The 19,106-nt window shown below is 40.0% G+C and overlaps 3 protein-coding genes and 1 pseudogene across 3 annotated transcripts; 1 reads left to right on the top strand and 3 right to left on the bottom strand.

Moving 5' to 3' along the window:
- Nucleotides 1–3,441, top strand: LOC126596474 (nicotinamide adenine dinucleotide transporter 2, mitochondrial-like). Its single transcript, XM_050263071.1, has 9 exons — nt 1–489; nt 610–693; nt 1,144–1,250; nt 1,426–1,474; nt 1,637–1,749; nt 2,222–2,316; nt 2,542–2,630; nt 2,733–2,827; nt 2,946–3,441. Exons 1-9 carry the CDS (start codon nt 411–413, stop codon nt 3,357–3,359), a joined length of 1,125 nt encoding a protein of 374 aa, XP_050119028.1. The 5' UTR covers nt 1–410; the 3' UTR covers nt 3,360–3,441.
- Nucleotides 3,442–3,812: 371 nt separating this feature from the next.
- On the bottom strand, nt 3,813–4,761 carry LOC126596479 (uncharacterized). Its single transcript, XM_050263077.1, has one exon. The coding sequence runs from the start codon at nt 4,484–4,486 to the stop codon at nt 4,019–4,021; it is 468 nt and encodes a 155-aa protein (XP_050119034.1). The 5' UTR covers nt 4,487–4,761; the 3' UTR covers nt 3,813–4,018.
- Nucleotides 4,762–6,289: 1,528 nt separating this feature from the next.
- LOC126596742 (uncharacterized) lies at nt 6,290–18,323 on the bottom strand (annotated as a pseudogene).
- Nucleotides 9,353–10,115, bottom strand: LOC126596480 (uncharacterized). Its single transcript, XM_050263078.1, has one exon. It carries the CDS (start codon nt 9,883–9,885, stop codon nt 9,523–9,525), a length of 363 nt encoding a protein of 120 aa, XP_050119035.1. The 5' UTR covers nt 9,886–10,115; the 3' UTR covers nt 9,353–9,522.
- Nucleotides 18,324–19,106: the final 783 nt, after the last annotated feature.

Below are 19,106 nucleotides of genomic sequence, written 5' to 3'. Positions count from 1 at the left end.
GCACCCACCCACTTATATTTTTGGCCAGAAATTAACCTATCCGAGAAAGAAAATAGCCGTTTTGCTAGTTTTCTAGTTTCCTTTCCTCGACGGATTCCGGCTCGTCATTTCCCATTTCCAAATTCCAAATCCGAAGCAGAGCTCTGCGTACCTGACACGTCATTTTCCACCACTTAACCCCCTTCAAACAAGTCAGGCGGCGACGACGACGGCGTTGTACCTCCAGAATACTGACTCTCAACAGTCCTTAGAACTTCCGACCCCAAATCTCCCCCCTCCCCCCCTTATCAAATCAGTATATATACATGTATGTATATACATACACACACTGCGACTGGCCATGAAAATTACCTTTGATTTGAGTTTGAAGAAGCAGCTCTAGAGGGAGGCTAGAGAGGGCTTCGACGACGATGGGTGTTGTGGCCGAACATTCCGATCGCCAATCTATCAGAGATGTCATCTGCCACGCCGGTGCTGGCGCCTCCGCTGGTCAGTTATCTTCCTCCTTTGCTCTTCTGCGATTCCCATTTCTAGGGTTTCGTTCATTTGGGCAAGCATTTGCAAATCTGATGAATTTATTGCAAATTGATTGAACTGTAAGCTTTGCAGGGGCTATGGCGGCTACGTTTGTCTGCCCCTTGGATGTCATCAAGACTAGGCTGCAGGTCCATGGCATGCCTTCTGGTCAAAGAGGTATTCTTCAATTTTCAGAGACGAAGCTTTATTATTCCCTTGAACAAATTATGCTTTGTTTATCAATTCTGGGATGAAATTCTGTGTTTTTATTTATTTTAAGGAACTTATCGATTGCAAGTATCGATTTTTGACGATATTAGATTCATTGGGACTATGGGAGCACATGTTTAGGGGGAAAGGAATTGTAGTCGGATTAAAGTTTCAGTTTTGTGAACTCTAGTGTATTCGTATATATGAGAAAATTTGCATTGACCAGATGTATGCCACATTTCTTGTTATTTGGTGAACCGGCTTCAGGTGGCTTTGTGTTTGTTCTATAAATTTTTTATATGGCTCATTGCCATTTCGAGGATATTTTCCAATCGATCTATTTGTAGTATATATGGTTCATACTTACACATATCAGTATAACTGTTCTTCTTTGTTTTCCTTTTGGCCTATGATCAGGTAGTATCATTGTCACGAGCCTACAAAAAATATTAAAGACAGAAGGTGTGAAGGGGATGTACCGGGGCCTTTCACCTACAATTCTAGCGCTACTTCCAAACTGGGCAGTGAGTATTACTTTTGTTGCCTTATATTGTGAAACAAATCTTTGAGAGCCCTTATCTTGTGGAAACTTGAGTTCACAAAGATTTTGGGGCCCTCGGTCAGATCACATGCTACTTTTTTTTTCCTGTATACTTTTTATAATTTTCCTGGAGCCATATGTACTCTGTTCGTATGCAGGTGTACTTCACAGTTTATGAGCAACTCAAAGGCCTACTCCACTCTCATGGTTGGTTTTTCCAAATGTGGCTTTCTTAAAAGTTTATGTTTGTCTCTAATTATTTCTTATGAGACGCATGGTATTCCCATATTCTTGGTTTAGTGTAGAGCATTGGGTAATATATAATAGTATTCAGTTAGTTTTTAAACATTTACTGTGGTCATACTGTAGTTCATGGCAGCGGAGAACTCACAATTGGTGAAAATATGATTGCTGCTGCTGGTGCCGGGGCTGCCACAGCCATTTCAACAAATCCATTGTGGGTTGTTAAGACCAGACTTCAAGTAAGTTTACTGTTTTTATGCTTGTAATTCATTTAAGATTTTCATTTTATTGCTTTCTATAGCACAATGACCTGTTATTTTATGGCATTCTGTTTGACTGGGACTGGAGACATTGTTTTTTCTATCATGTCCTCGACTTGAGATGTCAGGAGAAAGTAAACTATGAAAATCGGGAATAAAAGATAGTAAATAGTTCAACTATGCAGACACATATTTGCTAGAGATGGTCCTTTAGTGCTTACGGTTTTCTGAGAAATGTCTGGGCATATTTTATTCTTGGGGTTGATGCTTAACCAATGTCTAACCAGGCTAATGAATCTCTTCCACATAATTACATGTTACCTTCTCACTTAAAACTCAACCCTCATGGATTTAGAAAAATATCTCAAGGACTCCGCACTGATTAATTTTGCTCGTTTGAACTTTGTCATTTTTGTACATTGATATATTCTTCTTGATCATCTTCATTTAGACACAAGGAATGAGGCCTGGTGTGATTCCTTACAAAAGCATGAGATCTGCTTTCTCAAGAATTACAACCGAGGAAGGCTTGCGAGGTTTATATAGGTCATTTTTCTTTCCAAGTTACATCATGTGGATATGACACTAAACCGGGAATTTTATATGTGGATATGACACTAAACCGGGAATTTTATATTTTATGTTGCTTAAGTACTAATCGAATTTTTTTCCATTCGGTGAAAGGAAATCTGCTAAATTGATTAGATTAAAATTTATTCTCGTGGTTTCCCTTAATGATACCTCTTTGTTTGCATGTGTGGTTTCAAACAGTGGGATCTTGCCTTCTTTGGCTGGAGTAAGTCATGTTGCAATTCAATTTCCTGCTTATGAAAAGATAAAGTCTTTCATGGCAAAAAGGGGTAAATGTTATTTGTTTACTTCTTTGATGAACTGTTTAACTTGAAAATTCAGTGTTTTTTAATTAATTAATTATATCTGACCCCATAAATTTAACTTTTCAGATAATACAACTGTTGATAAGTTACACCCTAGTAGAGTTGCCTTTGCCTCATCGGTATCAAAAGTAATCGCTTCTGTAATAACATACCCTCACGAGGTATGTTGAGCATGAACTTCTCAGTAAACGGACTGGGGCTTGGGCAACTGCTCTTAAGAGTCGTGTCTTTCTTTCTCATATTTTATTTTGTCGTCCTGACTGAATCAATTATCTCCAGGTTGTGCGCTCGAGGCTGCAAGAGCAAGGGCAGGCCAGACACATTGGAACCCAGTATGCAGGAGTTATTGACTGCATAAAGAAGGTGTTCCAAAAAGAAGGCCTTCGTGGATTCTATAATGGTTGTGCTACTAATCTAATAAGAACCACTCCATCTGCCGTTATTACATTTACCAGTTACGAGATGATAGATAGGTTCTTGCGGAGGGTTGTACTTCTAGAAAACGTGCATTCAGAAGGCCACCCTAACTCTGTTGGCCATGCCGAACCTCACCAGGGAAATGGAGGTACCGAGAGAGCGGGGAATGACTCTGCGTTGCGGCAATCACAAGCCCAAACAAATCAGACTCCAATCCCCCTTGGAACCAAAGAGCCGCTAGCGGCAAGACATGGAAGGACTCCACCTTTTTTTTGAATTTACCTTTTGATCGTAAGAATTTTTTCTGTAATAATTGAATTAAATAACAAAATAGATGAAAAAAGTCCCTTCGAAATCATTGAGCTCTTCTTTGTAACTTTTCTTTTTCCCAAAGGGAAGAGTTGCTTTAGCATGTGTAGTGCCCAACATTCATGGTCCTGGGCCTCTTTAGCCACTTTAACTTTAGAAAGGAACCTCGAAAGGATGGTAATGGCGTGCATGGTCACGAATGGATGAAATTTCATCGATTTTGTCTCGAACCTCTTTTTCTTCCGAAACAAGGGAAGGATCGTCTCCCTCTAGTTCTTGTTCCGTCCCCTTCATTTCGGAAGTTGTTTCTATTCAAAGTAGTTCTAATTCAAACGTATTTCTTTTGCCTATATTGCGAGAGGTTCTAGTTTTGCACGAGTTCAAATATTTTTTAATACAAACGATAATGGCACGAAAAAATGGAGAATTGAAACGAAATCATAAAGTCGAACGTACGATAATGCTTGTAACTACGAGTCCAAGGACGGCAGCTACAAATTATACAATGCAATACAAGATCGATTTGTATCGGTATATTTGGACCAGGATCATGAGAGACGGCCGACCACACAGCATACAAAAAAAACTCTAATAATATTTTACGAAGATTAAATTATTTAATTAATTTACTCAGGAATAGTGACGAGCACAGGGCGCCAAGCCCTTCTCAGTAACGACTTGTAACGGAAACCGGTCCAGGCCGGCCTAGGGGAGCCCGGTCCAACTCCACCAATTTCTTTACCTACCACCAACAAACTACCCGACTCTACCCGCGTATCTCTCTCACTCTCCGCCTTTCTCCCGTCGTTCAACTCAAATGGTGGCGACGACACGAACAGGTCCTTCAAACTGTTCCTCTGAAGCGGAATCTTCTCCGGTAGTGGCATCGGAACCGGCGGGTCACGGCGGCGACTGCTGCTCCGGGTCAGGAGCATCAGCAAGGTGGGTTTGCGGCGGCGGAACTGGATCAACGGGCTCGTCCGCGGGCTTCGGGTCGGGCTCTGGGCCACGCCGCACTGCGTGGCGAGGAGCTTGAATTTCTGTAAAGTCCCCATCTTTTGGATTTGAGGTCTGTTGCTGCTGCTAACTCCCATTCCTCTCTCTATATATATACATGTGAATTTTGGGGTGAATATTTGAATTTAAACTGGAGAATGATTACAGGGGAGAGACTGAGACACAATAATTGATTGCTTGTGAAATGGAGAAAAGGATATGTTGGGAAGTGGATGCATCTTTTTTATACACATTTTTTTTAGAAATGCTAAGTACACTCTCTCATTTTAGATGGAATGCTTTATGGCCTCTTTGAAACGTTTAACGTTAATTTCGTGTCAAAATTATAAAATGTTAAGCTAAAAAAATGAGGTGACAGTAAATTCAATAATAGTTTCCTTTCTCTCAATAAATTAGACAAATTTTTCTATTTAAAATACGAAACGATACAACACATATCATTATACAATTAAAAAAATATTTGAACAAAATTTTTTCTTTTAATTATATAATAACATATAATCTGTCGTCTCCGTGTTCTATGTCGTCTCCATGTTCTAAGCATAATAAGAAATCTCTCGATAAATTAGACCAAGTAATGATTGGTAATTTTCTCTTTTTTCACAAATTCAAAAAAGAGAGAGAAAGTGGGTGCATTTTCCAAGTGAAATTCCAAATGTGCTGAATCCAAAATCTGAAAATCTATATAGGGTTCTGAAAAAAAGGCCACACCACCTCAGGCTTTGACTAAAGAAGATTGGAAGGTCAGGCTGAACCATCAATTGGACAATTGGTAAACGGACTAGGATTCTTTTTTTTTTTTTCTATCCTTGTTTATTTTCTTCTCTTACATTCTCTTATTTTATCTTTCTATTACTATAAAAAATTAATATAAAATATTGATGTAGTTTAACCATGACCGTTAAAATAGGAAGAGAGAGAAAAAGAGGAGGAAAAAAAAGGGAGAGAATCTCACTTCTTGATAAAGACACTGTAACGATATTACTAGCAAACTTTGTCGGCAAGAAAATTAAAATACATGTCAGCGTGTTATTATATATATATATATATATATATATATATAATGAATTTGAATCCTTGTTGAAATCTCTTTCTAAGCATTTTAGGAATTTGTGAATCGTATCCGTTTATGTGTGGTTAAAAATTATTTTAAATATTTTATTTAAAATTAAACATAAATAGTATCAGATAAAAATTGATCGCACGATATACGATTTACGGATCTCTAAGATCCTCACCAAAAGCCTCCAAAAATGATGATGTTGGATATATAAGGAACCGGATCCCCTCTGGACCCAATAAAACTGAGCCGAGCAGAGGATCCAGACCGTTGAAATTTGATTCAATGGTTACAAATAGAGAGCCCTCTAAAAGTTACAATAATTGTAACTGTTAGATCAAATTTCAATAGCACAGATCATTTGCTCAACAAACTCTGTTTTATTGGATTCGGAGGAAATCTTGTTTCGATATATAATATCAAACTAGCCTGCAAGTTAGGTGGCCCGTATTTCTAATTCAATTTTCTAAGCTGTAGCCTGCACACTAGGTTCTTGAACAAGAACAACAATGTTGTCATTACCCTAACCCTCACCACCGCAATGTGATTTCTTTTTACCAAACAAACATCTGAAAAATCCAATTTTAGAAGCGTTACTTTATTATAAATGATTGATGAAATAGTAGTTCTAATATTTTAACATAGTTGTAGACGTAGTTTAGACCAGAGTACTCAAAAGTTTGAATTCGTTTTACATAAATTAGAGTAATGGAGGTGTTTGATCATGTCATACAATCCAAACTTGGTTATTAAACAATATCAGAAGAAGCAGAAAGGAAAAAGACAGAGACTTCAACGGAAGTATGAAGAGTCAAAACGATACAGGATCAAAATTATACATGTAAAATATGAATATTAATAACAATGTCTCCATATAATATGTACAAATCCCTCAAGCTTTTACCTAGCAGTACTAATTAGATGTGTTTTTCAATGATGGCAAGCCTTGGTACAACGGAAATGTTGTTCTTGTGTGACCGAAACGTCACGAGTTCGAGTCGTAGAAATAGCCTCTTTACAAGGGAAGGTTAAAGTTATGTACGATGGATGTTATCCCCTCTTGACCCTTGCAAAGCGGGAAGCGTTAATGGCTTGAGTTCGCCCTTTTAACAAATCAAGGAGATGAGTGGCAAATAAACCTCCACCCACCTAATCAAATCTGAAATGCATTCATATATATTCTTTATACAGAAAAGTAACAGACAAAAAAGAAAACTGTCACGCACTAGCATTAGGTGAAGTAGACCTAGTGCTAGGCCATTTTTGCGTGACGGAAACCGGCGAAGGCGGAGGTCTCACGTTCAACAGCCCGATCTCATCAGAATCTGGCGAAGCTGGCGGCTGTACACCCGTTTTCACACTCTCACTGTCCAGTTCCGGCTTTAAATTCTCAGGGACATAACTCCCGCTTTCGATCATTTTCAAAGCCTCCAAAACCTCATTCATGGTAGGCCTCACGTTGTTGTCCTGCTGCAAGCATTGAAAAGCCAACTCTGCAACTGCAATGATCATCCTTCTAACTTCACCATCGGATTCGAACCCGAGACGTTGATCTACCAACTCGTTGAACAAACCTTTCTGAATTTTGCTTATGGCTAAGTTAGCCAGATTAATTTCGTGCCTGTGCCTCATTATATCAACCGCCGGAAGAGATGATATGAGCTCGATGAGAACAACTCCAAAACTATAAACGTCACTCTTGCTAGTTAGCTGGTAACACTCGTGATACTCTGGATCAACGTAACCCGGTGTCCCTTGTGGAGCGGTTGAGACATGCGTGACATCAAAGGGGAAGAGCCGGGAGAGCCCAAAATCTGCAACTTTAACGCAGAATTTGTCGTCGAGCAGAATGTTGTTAGTCTTCACATCGCGATGTACAATTTCAGAAGCATGGAGGTAGGACAATGCGTCGGCGGTTTCAATGGCGATGCTCATACGTATAGGCCAAGTGAGTGAGCCATCTGGTCTGTCTCCGTGGAGATGATCAGCAACGGTTCCATTGGAAATGTATTCGTAGACAAGGAGGAGTCCACGGCTGTGGCGTGAGGTGCAGCCATAAAGGGTGACTAAGTTTCTGTGGCGCAGACGGGTGAGGATTTCAATTTCATTGATGAACTGTTCAACGCGTTTGTAATTGTGCTCATATAAGCGCTTGACTGCAACTTCCCGACCATCTTTGAGTTTTCCTATATTGGATTGATCAAAGAGTAAGCTGCTGCAGATACTATGCAACTTAACTTCCTCTTTACTTGCCTAATGTAAATGATTTTTTTTATTTTTTCGGAAATTAACATATAGAAGATTAGCTCTTACCATGGTAGACAGTTCCGAAACCTCCATCTCCAAGTTCCTTTTCGCTATCAAAGCGGTTCGTGGCCTCATCGAGTTCCCTGTAGCTGAAGACCGGGACACCACAGTAGGCGCCGCCCACTTCTATGTCGGAATTTGTGTATGGCTGAGAAGAAATGTTCCTTGAGAGGAAGAGTGAAGAGCGTTTTTGCTTGTAAAGCAACAGAAGAAACACGCATATTGCAAGTGCTGGAAATCCAAGGCCAATTCCTACAGAATACAAGTGAGAGAGAGTTAAAATGCAGCTTATACCGGGGGTGCTTAAAGGAGAGTTAAATTTGATCGAAGGTATGTTATGCAGAGCAATCAATTGACTTTGCCAATATGTTTAAACGCTTGCTCATTCCACAATTCTTAGAAAATTAATCCAGAGGCATTGGGGAATGATTGATTTCCGTCCTTCGGTTCTAATGCTTGTCCTACGTGACTATCCATATCAATTATATATTTAAATGTAGAGATATCAATCTTACCTAGTCCGTGCTTCAATTTCAACTGCTTATTTCCTGCAAAGAAAAATGCTGTTAGTTAAATCACAGAAGATGGAAGTGGCATAAATAATGCATAAATAACAAATCATTTAATACTTATGTGTTCCTGTGTATATTTTTTTATCTAATACGAAGTGTTTTCGATAAACTGTTTCCTGTTTCTAAGAGTTATATCCTTTAAGAAAGGAATCGGATTGATCCTCATCAAAGGAAGAAAAAAGGTGACGTAAATGTATATACCTTTTCCCTCTTTCTCCCCTTTCTCTGTGGTGTCGCATATAAATTTTCCCTGTTCAACCCGGCATTCACCTTTTTTTTCAAGACATTGATAACATTCTGGTGTTAGCACTCGGAGGTCAAAGTCAGCAGTCACTGAAGAGAACTTCTTGGGTTGAAACGGACGCATGGGGACATGAATGGTTGCACACCCTGGTGGTGGGGGAGATGAAGGACTAGGTAAACTACTGTTAGATGGAGCGATGTAATAAGTATGGTTAGCATTTTCGCAGCTATCACTACGTTGTGGATAAAAATTTTCGTCTAAGATGATGTTGCATTTGAAAAGGGTCAGCTTGGGTGTGAATAATTCTACGTCAGGGATTGAAGAAGCGTTGGGAAGACTCAAGTCGTCAAAAATTTGGTCATTGCAGCGTTCCCTTTCTAAGCGGCCGGTAAGGTCTCCATCTTTGATCCGAATCCGAGTTGATAATAAAGAGCCTTCGAATTCATGCCAGTATCCTTCCCCTTTCAATTGGATTTTTGGCCGTTTGGGGTCTGAACAATTGACTCTGAACAATCCGCATTCAGGAGGATCTTCAATGCTTTTGAAGGGGAAGCTGATGTTGCCTGCTGATCTACTGCATAAGTGGACTGGACAATGTTTGGCGGGTTCCTCCGCTGAATATTCAGCAGAGTGCAGAACCACAAGGCGAGCAAGAATGGCGAGAATAAACAAAGCCACTGGAGCCATCCGAAAATTCCGAGCTGATCAACAAGAAGAAAGCGCCGCAAAGGAAGAACAACAAGAAAATCTACTCCTCCACTTCAGAACAAGAGTGTTGAATTATTTAGAGGTTCAGAATACTTTGTTTGCTATATATTAAGGAAATTGGCTGTTTAATACGCCAGTTGACTTGGAAGTTAGGAGACGGAAGACTTGTAGAAACTAACCATGTAAAAAAGTTGCTTGATACACGCTGTTTGATTGGTTGGCTTAAAGACTTCCGCGGCCTATCAGGGAGTTTCCTTCCCAACTTCCCCAATGACCACCACCAGAAAGACTTTGACCCCTTGACTCTTCAATCATTTTCGTCACGAACAGGTCCTTCAAACTGTTCCACTGAGGCGGAGTCTTCTCCGATTGCGGCATCGGAACCGGCGGGTCACGGCGGCGACTGCTGCTCCGGGTCAGGAGCATCAGCAAGGTGGGTTTGCGGCGGCGGAACCGGATAAACGGGCTCGTCCCCGGGCTTCGCGTCGGGCTCTGGGCCACGCCGTACTGCGTGGCGAGGAGCTTGAATTTCTGTAAAGTCCCCATCTTTTGGATTTGAGGTCTGTTGCTGCTGCTAACTCCCATTCCTCTCTCTCTCAATTAGTCAATATATACATGTAAATTTTGGGGGGAATATTTGAATTTAAATTGGAGAATGATTGCGGGGGAGAGACTGACACACAATTGATTGCTTGTGAAATGGATAAAAGGATAGGTTGGGAAGTGGATGCATCTTTTTTATACACACTTTTTTGAGAAATGCCAAGTACACTCTAATTTTAGATGAGGCTTTTCATGGTTTATCTGAAAGTTAATTTCGTGCGAAAATTATAAAATATTATGTTAACAAATGAGATGGCAGCAAGTTTAGAGATAGTTTCTTTTCTCTCAATAAATAAGACAAGTTTTTTGTTCAAAATATGGAACAATACAACATATGTCATTATACCATTGAAAAAAATATTTGAACAAAAAACTATTTTCTAATTATATAATAATCAGCCGTCTCCTGTTCTGGGCTCAATAAATTAGACCAAATAATGATTGGTAATTTTCTCTTTTTTTACAAATTCAAAAAAGAGAGAGAAAGTGGGTGCATTTTCCAAGTGAAATTCCAAATGTGCTCAATCCAAAGTCTGGAAATCTATATAGGGTTCTGAAAAAGAGGCGACACCACCTCATACTTTGAAGAAGATTGAGAGGTCAGGCTTAACCATCAATAGAAGAATTGGCAAAGACACTGTAAGGATATTACGAGCAAACTTTATCCATTATTCCTTACCCTCACCACCACAATGTGATTTCTTTTTACCAAACAAACATCTGAAAAATCCAATTTTAGAACGTTATTTTATTATAAATGATTGATGAAATAGTAGTTCTAATATTTTAACATAGTTGCAGACGTAGTTTAGGCCAGAGTACTCAAGTTTGAACTTCTTTTACATAAATTAGAGTAATTTAGAATTCTATAAACGTAAAATATTTTGTCGTATATGTCAGTTTTACTTTCTTGTAAAGGAGGTGTTTGATCATGTGATACAATCCAAACTTGGTTAATAAAGAATATCAGAAGAAGCATAAAATAATAAAAGGAAAAAGACATAGAACTCGTTTGGATGTGCTTTTAAAATAGCTAAAAGCGCTTTTAGAGAAAATGTTTTTTTGGTTCCAAAAGCACTTAAAGTGCTTTCTGCAAGAAGCACTAGTTATGTGCTTCCAGGAAGCACCTTAAGTGCTTTTTCAGAATTTACTTGCATTTTTATTAAAAATTGGTTTAAAAACATTTTCACCAAAAACGTTTTCATTCATTTTAAAACCACATACAAACAACCTCATAGACATCAAACAAGTATGAAGAGCCAAAACGATACAGGGTCAAAACTATATATGTAAAATATGAATATTAATAACAATGTCTCCATATAATATGTACAAATCCCTCAAGCTTTTACGTAGCAGTACTAATTAGATGTGTTTTTCAATGATGGCAAGCCTTGGTATAACGGAAATGTTGTTCTTTTGTGACCGAAACATCATGAGTTCGAGTCGTAGAAACAACCTCTTTACAAGAGAAGGTTAAAGTTATGTACGATAGATGTTATCCCCTCTCGACCCTTACAAAGCGGGGAACGTTATTGGCTTGAGTTCGCCCTTTTAACAAATCAAGAATATGAGTGGCAAATAAACCTCCACCCACCTAATCAAATCTAAAATGCATTCATATATATTCTTTATACTGAAAAGTAACACACAAAAAAAGAAAACTGTCACGCACTAGCATTAGGTGAAGTAGACCTAGTGCTAGGCCATTTTTGCGTGACGGAAACCGGCGAAGGCGGAGGTCTCACGTTCAACAGCCCGATCTCATCAGAATCTGGCGAAGCTGGCGGCTGTACACTCGTTTTCACACTCTCACTGTCCGGTTCCGGCTTTAAATTCTCAGGGACATAACTCCCGCTTTCGATCATTTTCAAAGCCTCCAAAACCTCGTTCATGGTAGGCCTCACATTGTTGTCCTGCTGCAAGCATTGAAAAGCCAACTCTGCAACTGCAATGATCATCCTTCTAACTTCACCATCGGATTCGAACCCAAGACGTTGATCTACCAACTCGTTGAACAAACCTTTCTGAATTTTGCTTATGGCTAAGTTAGCCAGATTAATTTCGTGCCTGTGCCTCATTATATCAACTGCCGGAAGAGATGATATGAGCTCGATGAGAACAACTCCAAAACTATAAACGTCACTCTTGCTAGTTAGCTGGTAACACTCGTGATACTCTGGATCAACGTAACCCGGTGTCCCTTGTGGAGCGGTTGAGACATGCGTGACATCAAAGGGGAAGAGCCGGGAGAGCCCAAAATCTGCAACTTTAACGCAGAAGTTGTCATCGAGCAGAATGTTGTTAGTCTTCACATCGCGATGTACAATTTCAGAAGCATGGAGGTAGGACAATGCGTCGGCGGTTTCAATGGCGATGCTCATACGTATAGGCCAAGTGAGCGAGCCATCTGCTCTGTCTCCGTGGAGATGATCAGCAACGGTTCCATTGGAAATGTATTCGTAAACAAGGAGGAGTTCACGGCTGCGGCGTGAGGTGCAGCCATAAAGGGAGACTAAGTTTCTGTGGCGCAGACGGGTGAGGATTTCAATTTCATTTATGAACTGTTCAACGCGTTTGTAATTGTGCTCATATAAGCGCTTGACTGCAACTTCCCGACCATCTTTGAGTTTTCCTATATTGGATTGATCAAAGAGTAAGCTGCTGCAGATACTATGCAACTTAACTTCCTCTTTACTTGCCTAATGTAAATGATTTCTTTTATTTTTTCGGAAATTAACACATATATAGAAGATTAGCTCTTACCATAGTAGACAGTTCCGAAACCTCCATCTCCAAGTTCGTTTTCGCTATCAAAGTGGTTCGTGGCCTCATCGAGTTCACTGTAGCTGAAGACCGGGACACCACAGTAGGCGCCCCCCCCTTCTATATCGGAATTTGTGTATGGCTGAGAAGAAATGTTCCTTGAGAGGAAGAGTGAAGAGCGTTTTTGCTTGTAAAGCAACAGAAGAAACCCGCATATTGCAAGAAGTGCTGGAAATCCAAGGCCAATTCCTACCGAATACAAGTGAGAGAGACAGTTAAAATGTAGTTTATACTGGGGGTGCTTAAGGGAGAGCAATCAATTGACTTTGCCAACGTGTTTAAACGCTTGTTCATTCCATGATTCTTAGAAAATTAATCCAGAGGCATTGGGGAATGATTGGTTTCCGTCCTTTGGTTCTAACGCTTGACCTAGATGAGTATCCATATCAATTATATATTTAAATGCAGAGATATCAATCTTACCTAGTCCTAGCTTCAATTTCAACTCATTATCTCCTGCAACATGAATTGCAAAGAAAACTGTTGTTAGCTAAATCACAGAAGATGGAAGTGGCATAAATAATGTTACCATTTGAAGGAAAAAAAGAGGCTAATGCATACATAGCAATCATTTAATAATTATGTGTTTCAATAAACTATTTCCTGTTTCTAAGAGTTGTATCCTTTGAAGAAAGGAATCGGATTCTCGCACGTCAGAGAATGAAAAAAAAGTCATGTAAATGTAAATACCTTTTTCTCTGGCGGTGCATTTATATTTTCCATGTTCAACCAGGCATTCACCTTTTCTTTCATGACATCGATAACATTCCCATGCTTCAACGTAGAGGGAAAACGCAGCAGTCAATGAAGAAGACAACGTGATGGGTTGAGGCGGAGACGGAAGTATGGGGACCTGAATGGTTGCACACCCTGGCGGTGGGTGGCTATTTAAACTACTGTTAGGTGCAGCGATATAATAAGTATGGTAACCATTTCTGCAGCAGCTATCATTAAGTTGTGGATAATTTTTTTTTTCTAAGGCGGTGTTACATTTGAGAAGGGTCAGATTGTGTGTGAATAATGATACTTCAGGGATTGGAAAAGCGCTGGGAAGACTCAAGTCGTCGAAAACTTTGTCGTTGCAGCGATCCTTTTCTAAGCGCTCAGCAAGTTCCCCGTCATTGATAGAAATCGAAGGTGAAAATAAAGGGCCTTGGAAATCATGCTTGTATCCTCCCTCTTTCAATTGGATCTTTGGCCGATTGGGTTCTGAACAATAGACTGTGAACAATCCGCATTCAGGAGGATCTCCCGGGCTTTTGAAGGGGAAGCTGATGTTCTTTACTATGTCATTGCAGAAGTAGCCTGGACAATGTTTGGAGGGTTCCTCTTTTGAATGTTCAGCGGAGTGCTGAACCACAAGGTGAGCAAGAACGGAGAGAATAAACAAAGCCACCGAAGCCATCCGAAGATTCCAAGCTGATCAACAAGAAGAAAGCGCCGCAAAGGAAGAACACTAAGAAAATCTACTCCTCCTCTTCAGAACAAGAGTGTTGAATTGTTTAGACGTTCAGAATTCTTTGTTTGCAATATATCAAAAAAATTGGCTGTTTAACACGCCAGTTGACTTGGAAATTAGGAGACGGAAGACTTGTGGAAACTAACCATGTAAAAAAGTTGCTTGATACACACTGTTTGATTGGTTGGCTTAAAGACTTCCATGGCCTATTAGGGAAGTTTCCTTCCCAACTTCCCCAATGACCACCACCAGAAAGACTTTGACCCCTTGACTCTTCAACCATTCTCCTCACGATGATACTATTAAAAAATCCTCGAAACTCCTCTGAATCACACATATTACGGAAAGGATCGACTGTTCAGTGTTCACCCGTAGCGTCGTGAAACATGATTGGTCTTTCGTGTCCGGCCCGTCTCGCTTTCGGGTCTGCTTATTCGTGTGAACGCTGAACGGATCCATAGCTGAAAAAAAATATCCTAGTTCTAACGTTGGAATTTAATTTAGTAAAACATCATGACAAATTTGGTCGTTTGTGGCTGTCATTTTCTGTAGCGGTCATGATGGAAAGTAGGAGACGGGACAAGAGAGAAAAACGTATCCACAACACCTTCCGAAGACTTGTAGTGTTAGTCTTGCTGGTTGGCGCAATGGCTACGGTAGCAACCACGACTTTCGGGGTTTTGTTATCTACTCTGTCTTTCATCCATATTCTTCAAGAGTGTTGAATCCGAAAAGCGCGTTGAATCTTCATGCGTCTTAATCTCTTGCCTGTGATTTCTTCAATATAGGGAGATTCTGGTTTCCTGCGATTGTGATGGGTTTTGTTGGTTCTTCGATATAGGGAGATTCTGATCGTAAGTTTTATCCTTGCTTTCGAACGAACATGGATTAGTGGAACTTAGAAAGGAAGCAACGGAAGGATTTTAGCTTTAAAGCAGACTGATTTTTAGATTACTGGGGCTTTGAATGTTCCTCTGCCCAGTTCATCTCCAATTGGACCACTTGTGGAGGATATGAAATGGTAGCTTCCATTGATCACTAAGAGCAAGTCCACCGTTTACTATTCAAAAACGTAAATTTTCATCTGAAACTCCGTATTTAACTCCGATTGAATTTGCTACTAGTACGACGATCTATAAGTATTTTTTTTCATAGATCCTATGTTCAATTCTCGTCTACGGAAAATTTGAACTACATTATTGCTAACTCATTATAAAGCTAAGTCTATCCCTTCCTCCCCTTACTATAAATAATATCGTTTATTAAAAAAATTAAAAAAAATTAAAAAAAACTCCAACTGAATTTTAAATACAAAGATTTGCAATTCTTTTGGAATTTTGTTGTTTTTTATTTTTGGCCCCTGGATTATTTATGGTTGTTGATTTCCAATTTTTTTTAATCAGATACATCAGATTGTGCCATATGGCACAACCTATAATTTTCATTTTTTTAAAATTGGAAATCCAACGGTCTAGATGAGAAGACCGATATAAATCCAACGGCTGAGGGTGAGGCTTTTGTCTCGGTAAGTGGACCCGCTCTGTCTACCGCCTGACGTCAACTATGAGGTAGGCCACTGCCTGCAGACGCAGCCCGGGCTTGAATTGGCAGGGAAGCCCAACTAGCTGCTACCCTTGCTCCAATTGCCTCAATGACATTGGACCAGTGAAGATGATTTTTTTTTTGGTTGGGGGATATTCAACCCACATACCCCCGGGCTTTTCGAGCACCAATGAAGATGCTCTAAGGTTAGATGTACCCAAGTCTGCCGCCAAGCTACCGGAGTAGCCCATCGCCTTGCTCGTTACGGTCACACGTCAACGAAATTCACTATAGTTTCAATATAAAAAAAAATCCAACTTCTACTACAACTTGGACGCAATTTGAAAGTTGATGTCCATCCCTTTATTGAATACAAATTGAATCTAGTAATTAACCTATTCAATCTTAGACACCAAACGAGGACTTCAGTTCAAAATCGTGAACTACAAGTGCCTGCGTGCCTAGGTTGATTTTACTGCACCAAGTCATGTCCGACTTGACCATCCAGTAGTATTGGACTACTAGCGCAGCATCAGAATGCACAGTGCGCACGTTGGGTCAAGTGTTGCACTCACAAAACGCAATGCCCTAGGACTCTAGCGACCTCCGTGGCAAAAAATTATGGGATGAAAGTGCAACCACAAATCACACTAGTTGGCCAAATTGAATGTGGCTTCCACGCGTTTATTGGGTGCATTTTGTCTCCAGAACAATGATGATAATATGATTTTTCATGTTCTGGACGGTGGGATTAAGATGAACTTTGATCATCTCCAACGACAGAGGCAGTGCAACAAACAACTGGCACAGTGGTAGGTTTCAGTCAACAATGGCTGTTGAGGAAAGAAATTACCAACAACCAGCAGATTTCTAGTTGGATTGCTATTCAATGTGACTACAACTAGAGGGTCTAAACTTGTTAGGATTTACATCCTTTTACCGTAGCATCCTAGACCAACAACACGACGCTATGTATTTTACGTTTTATGCATGATATGGTACTATTGGTTCGGAATACCGTCATCTTAGCATTCTAATTTTATTATGTTAATTCTTTTTGTTTACACATAACGATGTCTTTATTAACTTGTACGTGAATTAAGACATTGTTCATGAATCAAAGTTTATGTTGACTTGCAGACTGAGTAGTAATCTACAACCTGGTTCTAAAACCCTAATAATTAAATTATCTTATCCTGGAAGATTATGCGACTAAAGAATTACTTAGAGCTAACAAATATCCCATGAAGAAAGCATTTTTAATTTGGGGGCATACCTATTGTTTGCATCTCAATTAAATTTTAGCACAAATAATCGTGAAGGATATTTTTCATGTTAAATCGTGACGATGTAGAGGTTCAGATTTGAGTTCACGAACGATCTTCTTCGTTAATATTTGATTAGAGGTGACTATATTCAAACTCCAGCCAGCAGCCGCCCTTTTTTCCTTTGAAATCTAATGTATGGTAGGAGTTAGATTGGATGAGATTTTTCAACTTTTTGCACAGGAGAGTTGGGCAGGTGGGACAATTATCCCATACCAGAAATTATCTTCGTTTCGAAATTAAACGATATTCTAAATTATTCTAATCTATAAAGGTGAATTTGAATTCGAGTGTAACGACATATTGTGTTAATGAACTAGCCTAAATCATGTATGCTGCGTAGTAATTATCTAACAAGTCATATTGCATGTAAAAAAGAGAGAAAAAAAGAGTGAAGAGAGAGACTAACCTTCGTCGCCCCTACAAAACACAGAATAGGACCTGTTGGGGCAGAGGCACCTAAAAAGGTGGGTGGTGTAGTTAAACCCACATAGCCCTCCACTCCTCTGGCAGCCGCTGCAGTCACCAGCCAGCCATTTCATCTCAAACCCTCTTCCCAACACTTCCTTCATTCCCGCCGCCTCATCATTCCCATACCCTCCACCTTGCGCCACCGGCACCTCACTCGATCCACACTTTTCAACCTCCCCAAGACCTTCAAATTTCGGATATATCTGCCGAGGCAGAGCAAGAACCGAAGTGTTACTACAACCAATCTTGTACGTTGGAAAAGAATCGACAAACGAAGGGCTGCAGTTGTGGAGCAGAAAGAACCGATCTTGCTTTGGAGCCAGCTCAAACTGTTCATTAGGGAGCGTTAAATTATGGATCAGTGAGAGATTAGTGCAGGAAGAGTTGTCCAAGTAGTGCGAAAGTAGAGCATTTGAGACGACAAGAGTCTGTCTTTCGTAACTGATGTTGTGAATTATGTAATCGTCTCCAGACAACTGGAGAAGTGGGTAGGCTTCTTCTTCGTCGTCGTCTGCGCCGCCGTGGCAGGAGAGCTGGAAACCAGGGTAGCCGCAGAAGTCTTGTTGCCTGCCTGGGATGTAGAACGGATAGCTGATGTTTAGGCGGCCACAAGTTGTGAGGACGCTGCAGTTTTGGTAGTAAAAGTCCACTGCAAATGCTGGGGTTTCTGAGAGAAGGAAGATCAGGATGAAGAGGTAGAGGTTTTGATTCATTTGGGATTTTTGTGGCAGAAACTGTGGAGGTGATAATTTAATATGCAGAGAGTGTGGGGGGGAGAGAGAGAGAGAGAGAGAGAGTTAATTAGTATAATAAAAGAGTAGTTTTGAGAGCTGTATTATTTATGGAGGAGGACAGGTTTGACTTGAAGATTGTCCTTGGGTACCGTATGACGGTTGAAAGAGAGTTTTCTAGCTAAAGAAAGGATGTTCATGTAATCTGCCCCAGATATTAGACTCTTGAATTCAAGCCAGTTTTTGCCTAATTGGGCCTATGAAAGTCGCATAACTTGACCAATCTCATAATTCAACTCCTCTCCTCCTCTGTACAGGGAAAAACTTTTGTCGAGAACTTAATCACGTCATTCGTGGGGCATTATTGAGGATAGAAGTACATCAATTTGCACTGGTTCTCCTTGGAAACAACGGTATCGAAGAATTTCCGGATGTAACATAGATGACATTCATCGTATGACACTATTGATAAACGTTTGAGATTTTCTATATTTTCATTTGATCCTGACATCATGTTGATTATGCTAATATAAGAGCTGCCATAATCAAACAATCTTGTCAAAATTTCACCTACCTTCACATGTCTTCTTCACAGATAAAGATCCACTCTAGATCTCACTGTTCGGAGCCCGAAGATTATGCAATTCGAGCTACTCAAATTAAATCGGGCGCCCCTCCATCAACTTATTGCGTTGATCCACCTCATACAAACCAAGACACTAAGCCCTGGTTGAGTACTGAAGTGATTCTGAAAAAAAATGGCTATAAAAAAAAGGAGTTTTAACGAAAAGCCCACGGTACTGTTCACTTTAACGAAAAACCACATTGTTATACTAAAAAGTCAAACCT

This window comes from Malus sylvestris, chromosome 13, assembly GCF_916048215.2.
Source record: "Malus sylvestris chromosome 13, drMalSylv7.2, whole genome shotgun sequence".
NCBI classification, from domain to species: Eukaryota; Viridiplantae; Streptophyta; class Magnoliopsida; order Rosales; family Rosaceae; genus Malus; species Malus sylvestris.
Note: the sequence above shows the minus strand (reverse complement) of the source record. Positions and strands in the feature narration are given on the sequence as shown.

What these genes read in the sequence shown, in the direction of transcription:
- LOC126596474 (XM_050263071.1), top strand. Translation starts at nt 411, where the DNA reads ATGGGTGTTGTGGCCGAACATTCCGATCGCCAATCTATCAGAGATGTC. An exon ending in CGCTACTTCCAAACTGGGCA is followed by an intron (nt 1,251 to 1,425) that starts GTGAGTATTACT and finishes GTTCGTATGCAG; the next exon opens with GTGTACTTCACAGTTTATGA. An exon ending in GTCTTTCATGGCAAAAAGGG is followed by an intron (nt 2,631 to 2,732) that starts GTAAATGTTATT and finishes TTAACTTTTCAG; the next exon opens with ATAATACAACTGTTGATAAG.
- LOC126596479 (XM_050263077.1), bottom strand. Translation starts at nt 4,486, where the DNA reads ATGGGAGTTAGCAGCAGCAACAGACCTCAAATCCAAAAGATGGGGACT.
- LOC126596480 (XM_050263078.1), bottom strand. Translation starts at nt 9,885, where the DNA reads ATGGGAGTTAGCAGCAGCAACAGACCTCAAATCCAAAAGATGGGGACT.